This window comes from Zootoca vivipara, chromosome 1 (genome assembly GCF_965207765.1).
Source record: "Zootoca vivipara chromosome 1, rZooViv2.hap1.1, whole genome shotgun sequence".
NCBI classification, from domain to species: Eukaryota; Metazoa; Chordata; class Lepidosauria; order Squamata; family Lacertidae; genus Zootoca; species Zootoca vivipara.
This window is the reverse complement of record NC_142582.1, coordinates 104,885,046-104,906,440: the sequence shown is the minus strand read 5'-3', so window position 1 is coordinate 104,906,440 and position 21,395 is coordinate 104,885,046. Positions and strand designations below refer to the sequence as shown.

General features: G+C 45.4%; 1 protein-coding gene and 4 non-coding genes across 5 annotated transcripts; 2 read left to right on the top strand and 3 right to left on the bottom strand.

Moving 5' to 3' along the window:
- The first annotated feature begins 8,667 nt into the window (after positions 1–8,667).
- Positions 8,668–15,860, top strand: PROX2 (prospero homeobox 2). Its single transcript, XM_088660470.1, has 4 exons — positions 8,668–10,139; positions 12,017–12,169; positions 13,872–14,066; positions 14,531–15,860. Exons 1-4 carry the CDS (start codon positions 8,676–8,678, stop codon positions 14,714–14,716), a joined length of 1,998 nt encoding a protein of 665 aa, XP_088516596.1. The 5' UTR covers positions 8,668–8,675; the 3' UTR covers positions 14,717–15,860.
- Positions 15,861–16,879: 1,019 nt separating this feature from the next.
- Positions 16,880–17,043, top strand: LOC118075551 (U1 spliceosomal RNA). Its single transcript, XR_004691401.1, has one exon. It is a non-coding gene; the product is annotated as a U1 spliceosomal RNA (small nuclear RNA).
- A 1,152-nt stretch (positions 17,044–18,195) lies between these two features.
- LOC118075553 (U1 spliceosomal RNA) lies at positions 18,196–18,359 on the bottom strand. The gene has a single exon (XR_004691402.1). It is a non-coding gene; the product is annotated as a U1 spliceosomal RNA (small nuclear RNA).
- Positions 18,360–19,810: 1,451 nt separating this feature from the next.
- Positions 19,811–19,974, bottom strand: LOC118075567 (U1 spliceosomal RNA). The gene has a single exon (XR_004691407.1). It is a non-coding gene; the product is annotated as a U1 spliceosomal RNA (small nuclear RNA).
- Positions 19,975–21,231: 1,257 nt separating this feature from the next.
- Positions 21,232–21,395, bottom strand: LOC118075555 (U1 spliceosomal RNA). Its single transcript, XR_004691403.1, has one exon. It is a non-coding gene; the product is annotated as a U1 spliceosomal RNA (small nuclear RNA).

The following is a 21,395-nucleotide window of genomic DNA, read 5'->3' as shown; positions in this document are numbered from 1 at the left end:
ACCGGAAGCAGGCCCGGCGAAGGCCGGATGCAGTTTGGAATCGACCAACCGCGGCTCGAGGAAGGGGCAGGGCGCGACGGGCTGTACCAATCGCGGCTCCCCGGAGCACAAAGGGAGGACGAGGCGAGGAGAAGTCGCGGAGTGGAACGGCTCTGAGGGCGAGGATAGCGGCAGCCGGCATAGACCCTACAAGAGTGAAGAGGAGCACGCGGCGTCCAGCGTCCGAGTCGATTTCAAAGGCCGTTCTTAGCCTCTGCCGGTCGTAGCGCAAATGAAGCAAATGGGCAGCAAAACACACACCCAAAAAATATATTTCTAACTGTAGAATATATGTATATAGCTCCAGGAGAATCCCTATTCATTAAGCAAGTTGTCACTCTATCAGCGCATTTTTCTATCTCTGTGGGCTCCAGACCTTCATACTGTATTCCAGTCGTGTGCGACCCCCCCAAAACATTTGCAGAGGCGAGCCCTCGAACAACGAGGGATGTCCTCTGGGAAGTGGGGCTGCAGGGGGCAGAACTGGACAGGGATTCTTTCCTTCTGAGAACTTCGCTAAGTTAATCATACTGGACTCCGAGGCCAATTTGGGCCGCTTCCTCCATAAACCCCCGCCGCACGCACCCCCGTCTGTTTCGAAGTCCGCGTGGGCGGCTGTTGAAAGGAAGGAAAGGGCGGTAACTTTCCTGCCACGACCTTCCTTATTTTTGGATCTAAGTCATTGTCCTTTCTTTGCAGCATGATTTAATGCACAAGCACGCTGTAAACGCAGCAATTACAGTATTTTACTGGATGTAAGATCCAGGATCCATCCAGCCTCCTGTTTCCAACGGTGGGCAGCCCAATGCCTGCGAACTCATAAGCGAGACAGGATAAGTGCTGTCTTTCCGCCAAGGTTGGCTCAATAAGTTTTGCAGCCCGAGGTGAAGGACAAGTTGGTGCCTTGCTTCACACGCAAAAGCTTACTGGAATGGCACTGAGGACAGGACAGATAGGAGGCTTGTTCAGGGGGAGCTCAGGACAGGCTTTGTGGCATCCACATTTCTGACCTCCAGCAGCATGGGCGTAGGCAGGGGGGGCAGGAGGGGGCAGCTGCCCCCCCCTAGAAGCAAAAAATTAATGTATTTTACAGACCATAACCAGCACTTTTCCCCTCCAAAAACTGAAGTGGGAAGGGCTTTGCTTTAGCAAGAGCAGCTAAGTCTCCGCTTGCTGGGGGGGGGGACACACAGCTGTAACAAAAACACATCAAATAAATAAAGCAAAGTGACTATCAGAAGTTAAGCAGTTAAGACAATGGAGCAGATATCCCCAGGCAAGTTTCGATAGCTGACCAATTCACCCTATTGTTCTTGAGTGGGAGTTGTTAATGAGCATTCAGGAATCACATTAAGAGTTCTATTGACGATTTAATGAGGGTGCAGAGGATTCAATTTGACTAAGGTGGCTCTGCAAGGCTAAAAGGAAGTGAATAAGAAAGGGGGGGCTGTAGCTTTGACAGACACAGTGATGTTTATAAAAAGCACAGGTGTTCCAGCCTGCCCCTCCTCCTGCATCTGTATACTGTAAATCAGGGGTGGCCACCTCCCAAGAGACTCTGATCTACTCACAGAGTTAAAAACTGGGAGTGATCTACCCCCTTTTGGGGGGGTTCAGGTCAAAGCTGTTGAGTTTTTTTAAACTCAAAAGGTCAAAGCTGTTGAGTTTGGATTCCTAGATCACGGTCTGCAGTTTCTTGAAGATGGACTTCTGGCAAGTGATGGACTGCACCTCACAAAAGTTGGGAGGAATGTTTTTGCCACAAAACTCAAAAACCTCATCAGGAGGGCTTTAAACTGACTTATGTGGGGGAGGGAGACAGTGGTCCTGAAGGTAGGAGTCTATCAAATGCTGAAGATGATCATCCAAATGTCAAGGACCAAATGGAGCAAGCAGCATGCAGACCTAGTGGTGGGACGAAAATATCCTTAAATAAGAGACATGGGGGAATGATCAACGGTCTTCAATGTCTGTATACTAATGCACAGAGCATGGGAAATAAACAAGATGAACTTGAGCTCTTGGTACAGCAAACTAAATATGACATAATAGGCATCACTGAAACCTGGTGGGATGAGTCTCATGACTGGAATGTAGTAATAGAGGGATACAATCTATTTAAGAGAAATAGACCAAACAGGAAAGGAGGAGGAGTAGCTTTATATGTTAGGGATATGTATACCTGTGAAGAGATCCAGGATTTAAAACTTCAAAGCCAAATTGAGAGTATCTGGGTCAAAATTAAGGGAGAGAAAAACAACAGTGATCTCATTGTGGGAGTTTACTATAGATCCCCAAGCCAAACTGAGGACACAGATGATGCCTTCCTGGAACAGATGGCCAAGCATTCCAAAGGAAGTGAGATAGTAGTAATGGGGGATTTCAACTATCCTGATATTTGTTGGATGTCAAACTCAGCCAAGAGCATAAGGTCGAACAGATTCCTCACTGGCCTTGCAGACAACTTCATTGTCCAGAAAGTGGGAGAAGCAACAAGAGGATCAGCCATTTTAGATCTGGTCCTAACCAATAGTGATGACTTGGTTAGTGGGGTAGAAGTGGCAGGATCATTAGGTGGGAGTGACCATGCTCTTCTGGAGTTTATTATCCAGCGGAAAGGAGCAACCAAGCATACTAAGGTCCAAATTCTAGACTTTAAGAAAGCCGACTTCAGAAAACTTAGGGAAACGCTGGGTGAAATCCCATGGACAGTAATACTAAAAGGGAAGGGAGTTCATGATGGTTGGGAGTTTGTTAAAAGGGAGATATTAAAAGCACAACTTCAGGCAATACCAATGAGACGGAAACATGGAAGGTGCCTAAAGAAGCCAGGCTGGCTATCTAAAGAACTTTTGACTGAGTTAAGATTTAAAAGGGATATGTACAAAAAATGGAAAAGGGGGGAAATCTCCAGAGAGGAATTCAAACATATAGCCAGCACGTGTAGAGACAAAGTCAGAAAAGCTAAAGCACAGAATGAACTCAGGCTCGCCAGAGAGGTTAAAAGCAACAAAAAGGGCTTTTATGGGTATGTCCGTAGCAAAAGGAAAAACAAGGAAACAGTGGGGTCACTCAGAGGAGAAGATGGTGAAATGCAAACAGGGGACAGAGAAAGGGCAGAACTCCTCAATGCCTTCTTTGCCTCAGTCTTCTCCAAGAAAGAAAACAACGCCCGACCTGAAGAATATGGAGCAGATGATTCAGCAGGGGAAACACAGCCCAGAATAAGTAAGGAGGTAGTACAAGAATACTTGGCTAGTTTAGATGTATTCAAGTCTCCAGGGCCAGATGAACTACATCCAAGAGTATTAAAAGAACTGGCAGAGGTGATTTCAGAACCACTGGCAATAATCTTTGAAAATTCCTGGAGAACAGGCGAAGTTCCAGCAGACTGGAGGAGGGCGAATGTTGTCCCTATTTTCAAAAAGGGGAAAAGAGAGGACCCAAACAATTACCTCCCAGTCAGCCTGACATCAATACCAGGAAAGATTCTAGAGCAGATCATTAAGCAAACAGTCTGTGAGCACCTAGAAAGAAACTCTGTGATCACTAAAAGTCAGCATGGGTTCCTGAAAAATAAGTCATGTCAGACTAATCTGATCTCATTTTTTGACAGAATTACAAGCCTGGTAGATGAAGGGAACGCTGTGGATGTAGCCTATCTTGATTTCAGCAAGGCCTTTGACAAGGTGCCCCATGATATTCTTGTAAAGAAGCTGGTAAAATGTGGGCTAGACAATGCTACCATTCAGTGGATTTGTAGCTGGCTTACTGACCGAACCCAAAGGGTGCTCATCAATGGCTCCTCCTCATCCTGGAGAGTAGTGACTAGTGGGGTGCCACAGGGTTCTGTCTTGGGCCCAGTCTTGTTCAACATCTTTATCAATGACTTGGATGATGGGCTTGAGGGAATCCTGAGCAAGTTTGCAGATGACACCAAGTTGGGAGGGGTGGCTAACACCCCAGAGGACAGGATCACACTTCAGAATGACCTTAACAGATTAGACAACTGGGCCAAAGCAAACAAGATGAATTTTAACAAGGAGAAATGTAAAGTACTACACTTGGGCAAAAAAAATGAAAGGCACAGATACAGGATGGGAGACACCTGGCTTGAGAGCAGTACATGTGAAAAGGATCTAGGAGTTTTGGTTGACCACAAACTTGACATGAGTCAGCAGTGTGATGCAGCAGCTAAAAAAGCCAATGCAATTCTGGGCTGCATCAATAGGAGTATAGCATCTAGATCAAGGGAAGTAATAGTACCACTGTATTCTGCTCTGGTCAGACCTCACCTGGAGTATTGTGTCCAGTTCTGGGCACCACAGTTCAAGAAGGATACTGACAAGCTGGAACGTGTCCAGAAGAGGGCAACGAAAATGGTCAAAGGCCTGGAAATGATGCCTTATGAGGAACGGCTTAGGGAGCTGGGTATGTTTAGCCTGGAGAAGAGAAGGTTAAGGGGTGATATGATAGCCATGTTCAAATATATAAAAGGATGTCATATAGAGGAGGGAGAAAGGTTGTTTTCTGCTGCTCCAGAGAAGCGGACACGGAGCAACGGATTCAAACTACAAGAAAGAAAATTCCACCTAAACATTAGGAAGAACTTCCTGACAGTAAGAGCTGTTCGGCAGTGGAATTTGCTGCCAAGGAGTGTGGTGGAGTCTCCTTCTTTGGAGGTCTTTAAGCAGAGGCTTGACAGCCATCTGTCAGGAATGCTTTGATGGTGTTTCCTGCTTGGCAGAGGGTTGGACTGGATGGCCCTTGTGGTCTCTTCCAACTCTATGATTCTATGATTCTAGGAAGGGAAGCCCTGTTTTTTGGGGTTTAGGTCAAACTTGTTGAGCTTCTTTTAGGAGGGAGGGAGGCCCATTTTTGTTTAGGGCTTCAGGTCATAGTTCAACTTTTTTTAGGGAGGAGGAAAATTTTGGGTGAGCTTGTTTTAGGGGTGCCAGTGACCTACCAGTGATCTACCACAGACATCCAGTGATCTACTGGTAGATCACAATCTACCTGTTGGACGTGCCTGCTGTAAATCAAGCAGAGAGAAAGCTGCTTACAAGACTCCTCTTGCTGCAGAGTTCCAGCATCACAGCGTCACCCAGAGGCACCCAAAAATATGAGTTATCCCTCTCTCTATTTCTTCCTTCCTTCCCTCCCTCTTCCATCCTTAATAAAATACTGGGGGGGGGGGACAGATAAGCCCCACATAGAAAGCCCATCAACATGGGGGGATGACTCTTTCAAATACGGTATTTACCAGTAATTGGGGGGGGAGAGGGGAGAGTTGGCTGCTATGCCTAGGAGTAGGACAATTCAAGAAAGCAGAATGATGCATATGCTATGGTAATATATCAATAGAATCATAGAATTGTAGTCGGAAGGGATCACAAGGGTCATCTAGTCCAACCCCCTGCAATTCAGGAATTTTTTCCTAAGGTGGGGCTTGAACCCAAGATATGGTTGAAATATTATGCTGATATGCAGCAATGCCTTGGAGCTGTCGTGACTGCGGCCATGCCTTGCCTCGCCCTCGCCCGCCCTGCCACCCTCTCTCGCCTGCCCGACCCTCCTGTCCTCTTGCTGCAGAGTTCCAGCATCACAGCGTCACCCAGAGACACCCGTAAATATGAGTTATCCCTTTCTCTATTTCTTCCTTCCTTCCCTCCCTCTTCCATCCTTAATAAAATACTGGGGGGGGGCAGATAAGCCCCACATAGAAAGCCCATCAACATGGGGGGTGACTCTTTCAAATATGGTATTTACCAGTAATTGGGGGGGAGGCACCTAGGCCTCTAGGAGTTGGCTGCTATGCCTAGGAGTAGGACAATTCAAGAAAGCAGAATGATGCATATGCTATGGTAATATATCAATAGAATCATAGAATTGTAGTCGGAAGGGACCACAAGGGTCATCTAGTCCAACCCCCTGCAATGCAGGAATTTTTTCCTAAGGTGGGGCTTGAACCCATGACATGGTTGAAATATTATGCTGATATGCAGCAACGCCTTGGAGCCGTCGTGGCTGCGGCCGTGCCTTGCCTCGCCCTCGCCCGCGCTGCCACCCCCTCTCGCCTGCCCGACCCTCCCATCCTCTCCAGCCAAGCAGGGTAGCTGCCAACGCTGCCAGCCCCAGAAGCACAAGGTGGCCGCTGCCGCCGCCGCCACAATATCAGTGGGCCTACTGGCCCTGTAGCCCCGCCCACATTCCCACTTTGTGGCCCCTCCCCTCCCGTGCCTTGGCCCCGCCCCTGAACGACCATGGCTTGCCCCCCCCCCTAGTTTTGATCCTGGCTACGCCCCTGTCCAGCAGAGAGAAGCTCAGGAGGAATGGCCGGGTGCTGCCGCCCCACACTTGCCACCTGAAGTGAATGCCCCACCTCTGCCTAGTGGCAGGCCAGCAGTGCAACTCACCTAGCCAAAGTGGCAAAGTTTATGGGCCCCCCTGCAAGGTAGAGCAATACAAACCCCTGTTGGGAAGTGGTGAGGTTTGAAGAAGAGCAGTGTAGGCACCGCTGTATCCTCAGTCCCATCGCTTACTCACGCCACCTAAGGCAGAAAGTGGGGGGCAAACAAAAACCTTTCGGGATTTTCCACACCCACCCACACATTTGGTGGGCAGAGAGGGGAACTCCATTGGTAGAGGGCAGCAAAGCTGTTTGAGGCTCTGCCTCACCTGCCATCTTACTGTGAATTAAGGATTTATTTATTTTTTGATCCTTTTTTGTATCTTTTAATTTTATTTAAAGCTAAGAAGGTGGTTTCAGAAATTATTGAGAATCAGCACTGATCAATTGGTCAGCCAAGTCCTCATTTGGCTGACAGTACTTGAGAGTAACTTCCATTTTTTGTTTGAAAGAGCAATTATTGTTCAAATGACTCTTTGAGGTGGGATTCATTCACATACCATCAAATGTAGGTTGTGCTATTGGAGCTCTTCCGCAACAAACCCATGTCCCCTAAATTTGGCTTTTTGCAATGGTGTAGGTGTAGGCTAACTCTTGCTTGAACTAACCTCCACACAAACAAATAAGAAAGAATGCTCAATAAATAGCTGCCATCTAATCTCCCTGCAAACAAATCAAAATGAATACTGAATAAACAGGTTGTCTGGGACCAACCATAGTGTAAATGTTAAATCCCACATGTGAACTGCACCTGATGGTTGCATTTCTGTTTTACATATTCATAGGCTTCCTCAAGCTGGTTGGCTGCTGTTGGCCTTCCTCACACCCCTGTGACTGGTGCTGCAGTTAAGAGGGATCTTTAATGACAGCACCAGTGATTCAGTGCCCACTTTCTCAGCAAACGGGTCTGCAGATGCTGTAAAAGTACAGAGTAGCATTCCATATACCTTTGCCAGCCAAGGTAAGTGGTCAATGCTACACAATCTCTGTGTGGAGAGATTTTGTGGGGTTCTCCCCCCAATAAGGTTTAACTTTGCAGATTTTAGTTAGAAAGACTGTAAAAGCAACTTGTTTTTAAAATATCTCTAACAATACATTTTTATTATGCTTTTTCTTTTAGTATCTCCTTTAAAAATCTTTCCAATTGCAGTTTGAGGGTATGAAAAAGCAACTTTGATTATTTGGGTAGCGTCTGATTGCTGAGAAGGATTTAAGAAGTGTCAATACTATTTGCAGAGATCTTAAGAAAGTTTGATGAAGTACCCAGACATTTGGTGCGTGTCTCAGAGAAATTTGGGTGCGAATTCAGGACTGAGTCATGATGAATTTGTCAGGATTCCTCTTAAGAAAACCTTTTGAGAAAGGTTGTTTTGGAAAGGGCATCAGATTCTTTCAATATCTTGAGATATTGTTCTCAAGACTGTTCAATGTCTTCAGTGTGGAGTGAGAGGTTTGGCTGTTTGGTTAAGTACCTGTGGCAGCTGATGGAAATAATTTCTCACTGTACTGTAGCTGTGTTTTTACATTATTTCTTTAGAGATTTATGGAACAGATTATAAGGATGCAGATAGTAACTTTAGATATAACATGATCACAACTGGTGAGCATGCTTGCATTGGCACAAATGTTCAATCCATAAATGACCTACCCTGATGTACATCTGACTCCTGTAATTCAGTCAACATTGGCATATTCACTGTAGCCAAAATAGGCATATAAGGTGCAAAAGAATGCCAGAAAGAATGCTGAGATTAGATAGGAGGGTGGATTTCAGTTAAATGTTCAGAAATTCTTACTCATTATAAGAACAGTTTAGCAGTGCCATAGGCTAATGGGAATGTTGTAGAATCTCTGGGGGGATGCTTCTTAGAATATATGATATACTACTTTGGGGCTGGGTGTAAAATTTTCCAACTCTTCCAGCTCTATTTTTTGTTTTTCCTAGACAGACTGTAGTATTTGAACAGAGATACAAGATGAATAAAGGAAAGAATCATTTCCGTACATATGGAAGGCTTGTGATTTTTATAAAATACTAGATAGTATATATTATCTTCCTTCCTTTCTTTTGCTCCTCCAGATTTCTGGCTGTCCAATTTTTTTAAAAAAAGAAAAGTCATCACCTATTGTGTCGCATTCATAAGTTGTGCCTGCATTACAATCTCCTCACCTAAATAATTCCTACTGTTTTGTTGGATACTAACCCTGCATGTCAAAGGAGAAAGATATGAATGGGAATCCTATTGCTGATCATTATGATTACAGACCTACTTCTGGACATGCTGGTGGACAGAAGGGAGACACTTGTGTTGAAAGAGACTGTTTCTTTTCTCCTGCTTCTTACTATGCATCCATAATATCACATCTCCTCAGCCAGCCAGAACCTAACTGTGAGCTGGATCCTAGCTTTCTTCTCCCTCCCTCACAGAAAACTGAACTGCTGTTCCAAAGTGCTGGGAATGGCACATCTTCAAGGGACATCTCCTCCCCGAGTCCTGACTGTGGCTTGATTAACTCTAGTCAGTTCCATAATGAACACCTGCAAGCTAAGAGGGCCAGGGTGGAACATATTATCCGGGGAATGAGCCTGACACCAAACCCTACAGTGCCTGGTATCCAAGTGGAAAGAGAGCAACACCATTTAGAGAAAGTAAAGGGGAGCTATAGAGAGAACAAGAGAAAGCAGAGAGTTCCTCAGCAGCAGCAAAGTCTGCACAAGATTTCTCTGGCAAGAGCTGGCCAAAATGGTATCCAGGTGGAAGAATGCCTCCAGGTGAAAAAGCAACTCCACGTTTTGCAGCAGCAGCTGAAACAACTACAAGAGTGGTTTGCTCTGCCTTATGAGCTGAATGGTTCCAGTCCAAGCCAAGGAAGAATGGAGAAGACTTTGGATTTGCTGAAGGACAAGTTCGGACAAAGCTTGCATAGTCAAGGTGTTTCAAGTGGCCATTGCAGAGATCGTTTTTGTGGAAGCATCCCCAAGACGAGAGGATCTGAATGCTCAGAGAAAGGAACTAGAACAGCAGATTCGCATAGTCTGGCTTCAGAAGACAGAGCTCTTTCAGAGATATTGAAACATGAGTTAATACAGGTGGTGACACAGGCTGTGGACTCTGTTTTGAAGCAAGTATTGCCTGAATCACCAGACCCTCAGCCCCATCTGCCAAGTAGTCCCACAGTAACAGTGTCCTCTACTGGGAGAGAATTTACAGGTGCTGCAGCAAGTGCACCCAGAAAATGGCTTCCTAAGATTTCTTCCCATAAAGGCACCATGTCAGTAGCCACAGAAAAACCTCCAGCTTTCCCTTCTTCTTATCCCATCTGCTCAAAAATGGAGAGAAAACCCGGCCAAGTACCACCCGTGAATTATCCCTTGGTCATGACCTCTGAAGTTCAAGGAAATGGTATTTTTCGCCAAATGCTACTATGTGGTCAGAATAGCCATTGGGGCAGCCCCTCTCCAAAAATGGTCCCTTCTCCAGATTGCTTAGATGGGCCATGGCGACCAATCAAACTGAAGTCATCTGTCATGAGACACCAACCATGTCCAACACCATGTAAATCTGCTGAAAGTTTGGCCTCTCTTCCAGCTTCAAATGCAGAGTTGGCTGAAATGCAAGCTATGATGGACGGAATGTATTTCCCTTCAACACATATATCCTTCCTATATCACCAGCATCTTGTGTCAGCTGTGAGTGGCTGTTAGTGGTAGGCAAATCTGTTCATTGCAGCTTCTCTCAGTTTCTAACTATTTTTTCACCGTTTCCATTGGGTTGTGTTTTTTTTTAATCCTCAGGAAAATTCACCAACCTTCCAGTGCATATTACTTCTAACTATTATATGTTCCCCCCCCACACACACTAATACTGGCACCATCCTTACTGAGATTCAGACATCCAGTTAAAAGTATTTTATTTCAGGAGAGAAAGCAGCATCAGGGGTATTGCAGCAGGGGAAAACAGGTTATGCATTCATCACCCCACTTCAAAATACATCCTCCAAAAGCAGTTTCTAACCAAGTGACCCCAATGGGATTTTTGTTTTACATACACTTGACTGTAGCATTTCACATTGCATTGAGCTAGGATATTTGAACAGCAAATAACGTATTTTGACATTCTGTAACCAGAATCTTACAGGTTTCCCTCATTACATGAAGAAGCGGGACAACTCCGCTACTTTATGTTCTGGATAAATTTATAGAACTTAATCAGAAGTAAGTAAAAGTTTGTCTCATTCATCAAATGGCTCTGCCCTTGTAGGAATGGAGCAATAGAAACATTAACACAGGAGGGGTTTTGCACGTAACTTTTATAGAGATGACCAAAATAGATTATTTACTCCCACCCTGCTAAAATACCCAGGAAGGACCTATTTATTGGCTGACGTGAACAAAATAATAGCAAAAATAGTTGCTAGATTTCTCTTTTCTGCTGCAAAGACTCATGAAGAGATTTTGTTAATTTAATTGTATCTTGGTTTGTTAATGTCCTTAGTTTATATGTAAGTACCATATATTTCAACTTGGTTTTTTAATCTCTTAGCAACAGCAATGTAACAATAGGCTAGGCTAAAAAATGGGCTTTGCAGCTCATCTGTCTCTACCTAGTCCTCCTTAGTACAGTCATACCTCGGTTTAAGTACGCCCCGGTTTGAGTATTTTCAGTTTAAGTACTCTGCGGACCTGTCTGGAACAGATTAATCCACTTTCCATTACTTCCAATGGGAAAGTTCGCTTCAGGTTAAGTATGCTTCAGTTTAAGTACTCCACGGACCGTCTGGAACGGATTAATCCACTTTCCATTACTTTCAATGGGAAAGTTCACTTCAGGTTAAGTACAGACTTCCGGGACCAATTGTGTTTGTAAACCGAGGTACCACTGTTAAGGCACTGTCTCTCTTAAACATTCTCTGTCAGATTAGCGGCCCATAAAGCCGGACCTCAGCATCTGAACTGTTCAAGATTCAACATTGTGTTAAGGGCTCGCATCATGCCCAAACATTTGAGAGCTATCACACCTTTAAGAGCTGTGCAGAAGGAAAAATTATCTTACCGTAGGTGAAGCTTCCCTCACCATTGCAAGTAGTAAAGACACACCTAAACAAATTCTGCCTTCCTTTTAGGATTGGTTCTTTTAGGATCTGGATCTGGGAAGCTTAACTGCACTACATGTGCCTATAGAACAAGAGAGATTTCCAGAAAAATAAATGCCAAGTTGAACAAGTGACTGGTACAATGCAGGATCTCACACTAGGTCAGATACCACTCCTGAAGAACAACTCCTGACCTAGTGTGAGATCCTGCATTGTAATAGCTTTTATCATGGAGAAAACTAACAGGGACGATAGAAACTGCACTCAATAACTTGACTGCTCAGCTTCCTCCCCTTCCTCTTGCTGTGACAAGTTGATTCCTGCAATTAATAGACATGGAACCGCTGCTATACTGTATAATGACGAGAAACAGCATTTGCCAGCCCTAACTCTGCATCAGGAGTTGGCAGCCCTTAAACATTGTTCAGCAATTGTTCAGTAGAGTGTTACACAGCCCCAACTAATGTTAGCTAGGGGGACTGGGAACAGCAAGCAACTTTTTCCTTGACTCCGAATTACATCCAGGAAGCTTTGACCCCTGGCCATCTGAAAAAGGCTAAGCTGATGTTCTTTTTCTCTCGCTATCCCACATCTTCTCTGCTGAAAACCTACTTCCTAGATGTCCAGGTAAAAGTATTTGGCTTCTTGTATTCCAAAGAAATGTAAAAATATGTGCAGGTGTTAATTTATTACATATCAGGTTATGCATTGTTCCAAGAAACTGAAAGAGGGAGAAAGGTATTGCAAGAAAGAAGTACCAGCTAGCAAATGTGCATACCAGTGTGTACAAAAAAATTGTAATTGAGGGGTGGGTGAGGGGTTGTTTGTTTGTTTGTTGTTTTTATTATGTATTTGTGTTTTTATATTTTATTTTTATGTTGTGAAGGAGCCTGGGATGAAGGCTGTATGGATGAAGGGCTGTATACAAATTTAATAATTACAAAATGAATAATAATTTTAGACTGTACCACTTCTGCCTGTCTGCCTAGTCCCCAGCCTCTCATTTGGATAAAATGTTTCATTCTGGGGTTGGTTTTTTTTATTGGTGAGCTATATTAGGTTCAACTTTGACGGAGAAAGGAGGAATGTAAATGATTAAAATAATACATTGGATTGGATCAGTACATCCTCTGTATGGTTGTGGCTGTCAGGCTGGAATCAGAGCATACCACAAAACAGTTCAGAATTTCCCTGACTTTTCTCATGAATGAAGTGCAAGGCTTCTTCAGAGATGAGTGGTGGAGCTTTGGTGGTCCCTAGTGACAGTTTACAGAGTAGCAACATTATTATGCTTATTCACAATGGATGGCCGGGGTGGGTGGGTGGGATGGATGGCCCATTGGTGCTATAGACTTATAGAGGCATTGCTTTCCACAATAAGTTGAAGGAGGAATTAAAACAGAGGTTTGACCTGGTGTTTGATATAATGCATATAAAAAGGTAAAGGGACCCCTGACCATTAGGTCCAGTCGTGACCGACTCTGGGGTTGCGCGCTCATCTTGCATTATTGGCTGAGGGAGCCGGCGTACAGCTTCCAGGTCATGTGGCCAGCATGACTAAGCTGCTTCTGGCAAACCAGAGCAGCACATGGAAACGTTTACCTTCCTGCTGTAGCGGTTCCTATTTATCTACTTGCATTTTTATGTGCTTTCGAACTGCTAGGTTGGCAGGAGCTGGGACCAAGCAACAGGAGCTCACCCCGTCACAGGGATTCAAACCGCTGACCTTCTGATCAGCAAGCCCTAGGCTCAGTGGTTTAACCCACAGCGCCACCTGGGTCCCTTCATAATGCATATATTCCCAGTAAAAATCTGGCAGAGCTTATCTTTGTGGGCAAGACCTACTAATATGGTTGCTTGAAAGTGCGTCTTGATTAGCAAAGGACATGTTTCTCTCTGAATTATTCTTTTAGTTCAAGGGTTGCTAACATAGGCCTCTCCAGGTTTTGTTGAACTCCAACCTCAGCCAGCATATCAGGGATGATGGGAGACAGATATAGCGTAGAAAAATCTAGAGGATCACATCAGCCACACAATCTATCTGGGAGCTTCTTCCCCATGTCCCTTTATTTTAAAGTGACTTCTGCTCCAAAAGGAAGGGACAAGGTGGAACCTGCTAATTAAGAAGACAAGTGGTCTGCATTAGGGGAGTCATATGCCCATGACTCATTGTTTCTGCTCCTGTGTTCATGCTCCTTCACCCATGGGTGTTTTCAATGTTTTGCCTTCCAAAATCTGTCTCAATATTTCCCATCCACACAGGTGGAAGGTGCTTGTTAGGATGTATATACTGTATCCAAGAATACCATGTTACATGCTCTTTCCATAGTTCACCCGCTGCATCACCTCCCAGCTCATCAAGTGGTTTAGCAACTTCCGTGAATTTTATTACATCCAGATGGAAAAGTTTGCCAGGCAAGCCATCTTGGAGGACGTCACAGATCCCAGCGACCTCATTGTTACCAGGGACTCGGAGCTCTTCCGGATCCTCAATGTGCACTACAACAAAGGGAATGATTTTGAGGTGAGGTTACACTTGCCACATGGTTTTATTTTGCCTGTTGTGGCATTTTTTCTGAGAAAATGCCCTTTTTACCAGAACAAGATAACTCCCTGCAACATAAGGGCATAAACAGTGAAACAGAACACTTTAGGCTGTGTAGAAATGTTGTCTTCGAAGCAAACTGGGTCCCCCCCCCAAATATGCTTTTGTACATTGCAGGTGGCAATTTTATATGCCTTCGTACAATTGTGTCATCTAATGTGGCAGTGTGTGCATCTGTCTGTACACACAGATCAACTTTTTTTTCAAGCTAGTGCACAACAATGTTCTTTATTCCCCTCTCCTCAATTAGTGTTTTAATATAATTAAACAAACTTAGGATATTCGAGACATCCACTTTGATGAAGATCAGTCCACCCTATGCAGATGTCAAATTGACCAGTGGCTGCTACATAGTCCTAACTTACTTTCTTCTCTGTCTGTAGGTTCCTGATGGCTTCCTGGATGTTGCTAGTCTGACCCTTCAGGAGTTCTTTAGTGCTGTCAGGGCAGGGAAGGATTTGGAGCCGTCCTGGAAAAAGCCGATTTACAAAATAATTTCCAAACTAGATAGTGAAATACCAGATGCATTTAAATCCTCCACTTGCCCCAAAGAGCTTAACCAAGGTTAATGTGCAGTTATCATGCCAACTGGTACATGCGACTATAAAACAAAACTACCCCTTGAAGAAGAGGCTGGCCAATGTCAGCGAGATTGGACTTCGTAAAGAGCGTATAGTACCATCAATAGGCTGATTCCTTTGTGGAGTAAAGTATATGAAAGGCACTATTCTGTGGTGGGGAACCTCCTCCTTTCCATCTGCTGGTACAGTACTGTATTCCTAAATGGCTACTATGTCCATTGTCAGTTCTACATACTGTGTTACTCTCATTATGTCAGTGTTCGCTGGGGCTGAGGGAAGCTGTAGTCCAAAACATCATTCTGGACCACACTAGGCTGATGAATTTAATCCAGGGTTCGCTAAACCTGGAGACCTCTAGGTTTTTATTTATCATATTTATACACAACTGTTCTGCCAAGGGACCCAACGTCCGCTGGCTCCAGCCAGCATGGTCAGTAAGAAGGGATGCTGGGAGCTGTAGCCAAGCAATGTCTGGATGTCACAGGTTAGTTCCCCTTGATGTAAACCTTGCCAAGCCCCCTACACGAAAAGCCAAGCTTTCCACAAGCCCAACTGTATCCTCTTATGTTTGTTATTTGACTACTGTAGTCTCAACCCCCCATTTTGCTAAAGCTCCAAACCCAAAACTGTGTGCCTGTAAATAAACTATCGTAAAAGCTTCTGTAAACCTTCACAAGAACTTCAGTTTTGCCTGTGAGCAGCCCACAGCGTTATGCATGTTTACTCAGAGGTACCGGTAAGTTCCATTGTATTCAATGGAGCTTTGCTATGATTAAGTACTGTATAGATAGGACTGCAACCCTTAAGTAACTTGGCACTGCTTTTCTTATATTCAAATGCAGCTTGTTATTTTTTCTCTTCTGTGTATTTCTAATGTGCCCCTTGGTGTTGTCAGATGGAATAATTTTGAGCACTCTTCCTCAGTTTCTCTGGAAGTTGCAGTAAGCATACTTTAAGCCCATTTGAAGTATCCAGTTCTATGCCTTAGGTTTTGCTGACATTATATAGTTTTCAGTTTAGCATTCCTACATTGTATAGATTTGGTGCCCAGTTTATTATAAAATAAACAGGATGAGCAGGATGTTATTATGAAGAAGCAAGAGGTTGTCTGAGATGTTGTGAAATTAGGGACAAATAAAAAGGAATACAAAAAAAATGCAAAAAATGCACTAACCTTGCACTCAGTTATTACAGTAAATCTTATGCTTAAGCATTCCAAATTCCAGCGATAGGTCCTTCTATCATTAAAAAAGTTGGCAAAGTTTAGCCAATACATTATGGTCCACTGGAGTTCTTTCTCCCATGTTCTAGCCAGACATGTGTTTATATATTCTTCTGGTTTCCGTCCAGAGAGACTGAGGCAATCCAGTAAAATGGGTCACATATAAATAATAAAATTATTAATATAGACACTTATAGTAATTTGTTTCCCTTAATCCCCAGTTATATGGATAACCTGGTCAAGTGGAAACAGACTGAGATGTGCTCAATGAGGCTGTATTCACTGTTTCCTCCAGTTGGTTAGCTATGTCTGAAAGAATTTACAGACGTGTAAAGTAAAAAGGGAAGTTTTCTGCTACTTTTTGAGGGGAATATTACAGTAAGGCAAAAATGGCTACTCCCTCTGCATATTGTTACTTCCTTCCCACTTCTCTGTGTAGAAGGCGATTGAGAGGGACAGCACATAACCCCAAGATTGGTTTCCTTTGGAAGGAGAGACCACTGGAGGCTTAGGGCATTTTGTTAATATTTGAGTTTATTTACAAATACACAACATAATCACAGGTATAGGGAAACAGCGCAACATGCCACTTTCCACTTTTAGTTTTCCTCGAACTTTCCTTCGTAGATGAGCGGCGAGTGAGGCGCTGCGGAGCCCACCTCGAACTCCAGGCAGCAGGCGGAGGGGCGGAGTTTGCGAGTTGTATGCAGATAAATAGTCGCCGCGGAGCATTGTGGGGAGGCGCGAACCGGGGCGCAAGGCGGATATGGAGAGGTTGGGGCTCCGTCAGGCTGGGCTGGTAGATGATGCCCGGCTGCGGGCGAGCGAAGGGAAGCTACGACAGAACCCTTGAGCGACTTTTGGTGTGCTCGCTATGCTCTGGAAGAGCGCGGGAGGACGGCGGCCCGGGTCCGGCCTGAGCAGAAAGCATACTTACCTGGCAGGGGAGACACCTTGATCATGAAGGAGGTTTTCCCAGGGTGAGGCTCATCCATTGCACTGCGGGTGTGCTGACCCCTGCGATTTCCCCAAATGCGGGAAACTCGACTGCATAATTTGTGGTAGTGGGGGACTGCGTTCGCGCTTTCCCCTGATAACTCATGTGCAAAAAACAGAGAAAAAGAGCATGCTTATAGGCTGAAGCTGGGGACACTTTAGAACTTCTAACTGTGTGTGTTTCTCGTTAGCTTCGGACCGACTCCAAGTGCTTTCCCCGTCTTAATTTGTTCTAGTTATTTTGTTCCTTTTGCATGGTAATTTTTATTAGTCTGTTTTAGCGTTGTGCGATTTTTCAATATTTTTTTTCAATATGTTGGCCAAAATCGATATATATTCAATATAGTGGCCTTGCAATACACAGCATTCTATCGCTCCTCATATGGGAGAGAGCAAGGCAGCCACTTCAAGGCACTGAGGCTGAGCAGCTTTTCTCAGCAGGAAACCAGCAGCGGCCACAGTGGATATGCATCTTTGCTGGCTACCCCACTGATGGTGGCTTGATGCAACCCCCATCATCACCATCCCCTCCCACTCAAACTATGCGGTGGAGGTGGCTCCGCTTCCTCTCCTCGCCCACCCACCCCATCTCTGCGGCTGCTCCTTCCCACATCCTCACGCCTAACCCCAAATTTCAGACATCATGATATATTGGAATAGCACAATGTTTAATTGTTATATCACGACATTGAAAACCAGGTATCGCCCAGCCCCAGTCTGTTTTTTAGTAAATCTAAAATCCTTTGTTTCTTAGGCACAGCTGAACTTAATGGTCAGGGGTCCCTTTACCTTTACTTTAACCCACATTGTGTTAAAAAAAATTCTTTGCAGAGGTAACTGCCATAGAGTTATCAAAACTTTCAAAAGTAGTGAGTCCGTGGCTTGGCTTTTGAAAAATAGGGAGTCCTCAGTAATTAGCAATTGGGAACACTGCTTTAACGCTTTTGACAAAATCCCCTGTGATATTGTTGTGGAGAAACTAGTAAAATGTGGACTGGATGAGGTAACTGTTAGATGGTGTTGTAGCTGATTGACCAAAACCCAAAGAGTGCTCATTAACTGCTCCGCATCAACCTAAGCGACAAGTCAAAAGAGGCCATGCTTGCACCTGTTCGTTGCAGTGGTGCCCTAATATAACAATAGCTTTTCAAACACCATTATGCCCCTTACACTAAACTGTATTAAAAGCATAATCTACTACAATAAACGTATCAGTATGCTCTTTTTCTGTTTTTTGCACATGAGTTATCAGGGGAAAGCGCGAACGCAGTCCCCCACTACCACAAATTATGCAGTCGAGTTTCCCGCATTTGGGGAAATCGCAGGGGTCAGCACACCCGCAGTGCAATGGATGAGCCTCACCCTGGGAAAACCTCCTTCATGATCAAGGTGTCTCCCCTGCCAGGTAAGTATGCTTTCTGCTCAGGCCGGACCCGGGCCGCCGTCCTCCCGCGCTCTTCCAGAGCATAGCGAGCACACCAAAAGTCGCTCAAGGGTTCTGTCGTAGCTTCCCTTCGCTCGTCCGCAGCCGTGTGCATCATTTACCGGCCCAGCCTGACGGAGCCGGGACCTCTCCAAGCCCGCCTCCCTCCCCGGTTCGCGTCTTCCCACAATGCTCCGCGGCAGCGCTTCATCTGCATGCGGGAGTCGCTCCGCCTCCGCCTTCTTGCGCTCTTCCCTTCCAAAGCCGCGTTCCGGCCAAAGAGGGGGCGGAGCTGCTGACTTATTTCCAGCGGCCGCCTAGGTTTAGGGCGCCGCCGGAGGAAGAAAAGCTGGTTTAAGCGGCGTTTGTTAGTTTGCCTTGTCCTCGCGCTGCCGAGCACCCGGCTTGCAAGTGCGATGACCAGGCACGCTTTGGCTACACAGCCCAGGAGACAGGGCGGGACTGATTTCATTATTCGCTCACATTCCCAGACCATTTTTCCGGCCTCTTTTGCTCTGCTCCTACCATGCTAGAGTTTTGCTCAGGACAAACTTTAAAAACCTAAAAGTTATTATAGTTAACACAATACCACAGAGAAAGCAATTAGAGCCACTCTCACGAGGAGAAGCTTCTAGACAAAGCAGAGGCAGAAGAGTGACAGAAAAGACAATCCACACGAACATGACCGGTAGCCTCAGGATTAAAAAATAAACCACCGGGTCGTGGGGAAACGGTGAAAATCCATTAAGAATAAATAATCAGAAAGTGACAGCTACATGGAAAAGAAACCTCTATTAGCTGAATACTGAATGTCTTCTACAGTAGTTCCTCTGCGCTCTTGCTCGTTCCATGAACGCCATAGGATGGCGCTGCTGGAAAGCTGTTGTCTCTGGAGAAGCACATATGAAGACCGGACAACTTCGTACGGAGACCTGTGAAAAACACGCATGTTAATATTAGAACGTTAGATAAAAAGCCCTTCGGGATGACACCCAAGGTCCACTAGGGGCAACGTTCTTCTCACGACAGCCAACCACTTCGTGGATAGCCCACGAGCAAGGCGTGATTCCTTCTGTTTCAGTGTATCTTAAGAAGTGTGCATGCACACGAAAGCTCATACCTATGACAAACTTAGTTGGTCTCTAAGGTGCTACTGGAAGGAATTTTTTTTATTTTGTTTTAGCAGCTGGCATTCATTACACAAGTTTTTCCTGCTGACTAAACGCCGGTGTTCTGAACTCTCTCCACACAAACTACGACAAAACACAACTTAAAATGTTAAACAAAACACAAGCCGGAATCTTAATGAGCATAAGTATTTTAATTAAATAAAAAAAATCCTTCAGTAGCACCTTAAAGACCAACTAAGTTTTTATTTTGGTATGAGCTTTCGTGTGCATTAAGCAAGACATACTAATTCTGTTTTTTGTACATGAGTCATCAGGGGAAAGCGCGAACGCAGTCCCCCACTACCACAAATCATGCAGTCGAGTTTCCCGCATTTGGGGAAATCGCAGGGGTCAGCACACCCGCAGTGCAATGGATGAGCCTCACCCTGGGAAAACCTCCTTCATGATCAAGGTGTCTCCCCTGCCAGGTAAGTATGCTTTCTGCTCAGGCCGGACCCGGGCCGCCGTCCTCCCGCACCACTTCAATGCACAGCGAGCAGACCAAGCCCCGCCCGAGGGCCCCATTCCTGCTTCCCTTCACTCGCCCGCACCCGGCCAATCATCCACCGGCCCAGTCTGACGGAATCCTGACCTCTTCGAAGCCCCGCGAAGCCCGTTTCGTGCTCCCCCATAATGCTCCGCGTCGTCGTCTCATCTGCATGCAGGAGTGGCTCCGCCTCCGCCTCCTCGCGCTCTTCCTTGCCAAGCCTTGCTCTGGCCAACGGCCTCTTTCCAGCGGCCGCCTCGGTTGTACAGTAGTCCTTGTACTGTTGAGCCCTTGGCGCCTTGCCTGCCATTATAAGGGCAAGGACCAGGCACGCTTTGGCTGCACACACAGCCCAAGAGACAGGCCGGGGCTGGTTATCCACTCCCCCCCCCCCCCAGGTTGAAGAAATAGATTTCAGTGATTCCTAAGGCGTTATTACTCACATTTGTCCGCCCAATTGGTCCGCCTCTATTGCTGTGCTCCTCTCATTCCCCACCCTTCAGCTACTGAATCCAGTTCGGGACAAACTTTGTTAACCTAACTTGTACAGTACTTAGCAAAAATACCACAGGGAAGGCGATCGGAGCCACTTTCCCAATGAAAAGCTACTGAGCAAAACGGAGGCAGAAGAGTTGCCGCGAAAACGATCCTCACGAACCTGACCGAATGCCTTGGGCCCTCGCTTGGCATTAAAAAGAAACCTGGGGTGCGGTGGGCAGTGAGAACGTTATGAGAACAACTAGAGTGGAAATTAAAGCCAGATGCAAAAGAAACCCCCTTCAGCTATTACCTGAAAAATATTCAAAATATACAGGATTTCCACTGAAATCTTGTGCTTTCCATGAACGCCGTAGGATGGCGCTACTGCAAAGCCATTGTCTCCGGACAAGCTAACAAAGCCAGGGCAACTTCGCATAGTTTCTTGTGGAAATGCAATCTGTTCATGTTAGACCCTAAGAAAACGCGGGTGAGACCCAATACGTACTTGGTGCAGCGCTCGCAAACAGACGTCCCGCGCTCTTGTTTCCTAGCAACTAGCACTCATGTGCACGCAACTTCACTGACCAAAGTACGGCCAGTACTCTGAGCTATTCGCTTTTAATAAGAACTGCAACAAAGCTCAACGTTGAAAACTACGTAAAATTAAGGCCGGTATAAGAAGTAATGATTTAGATACATGAATTCTATTTTTTGCACATGAGTTGTCAGGGGAAAGCGCGAACGCAGTCCCCCACTACCACAAATTATGCAGTCGAGTTTCCCGCATTTGGGGAAATCGCAGGGGTCAGCACACCCGCAGTGCAATGGATGAGCCTCACCCTGGGAAAACCTCCTTCATGATCAAGGTGTCTCCCCTGCCAGGTAAGTAT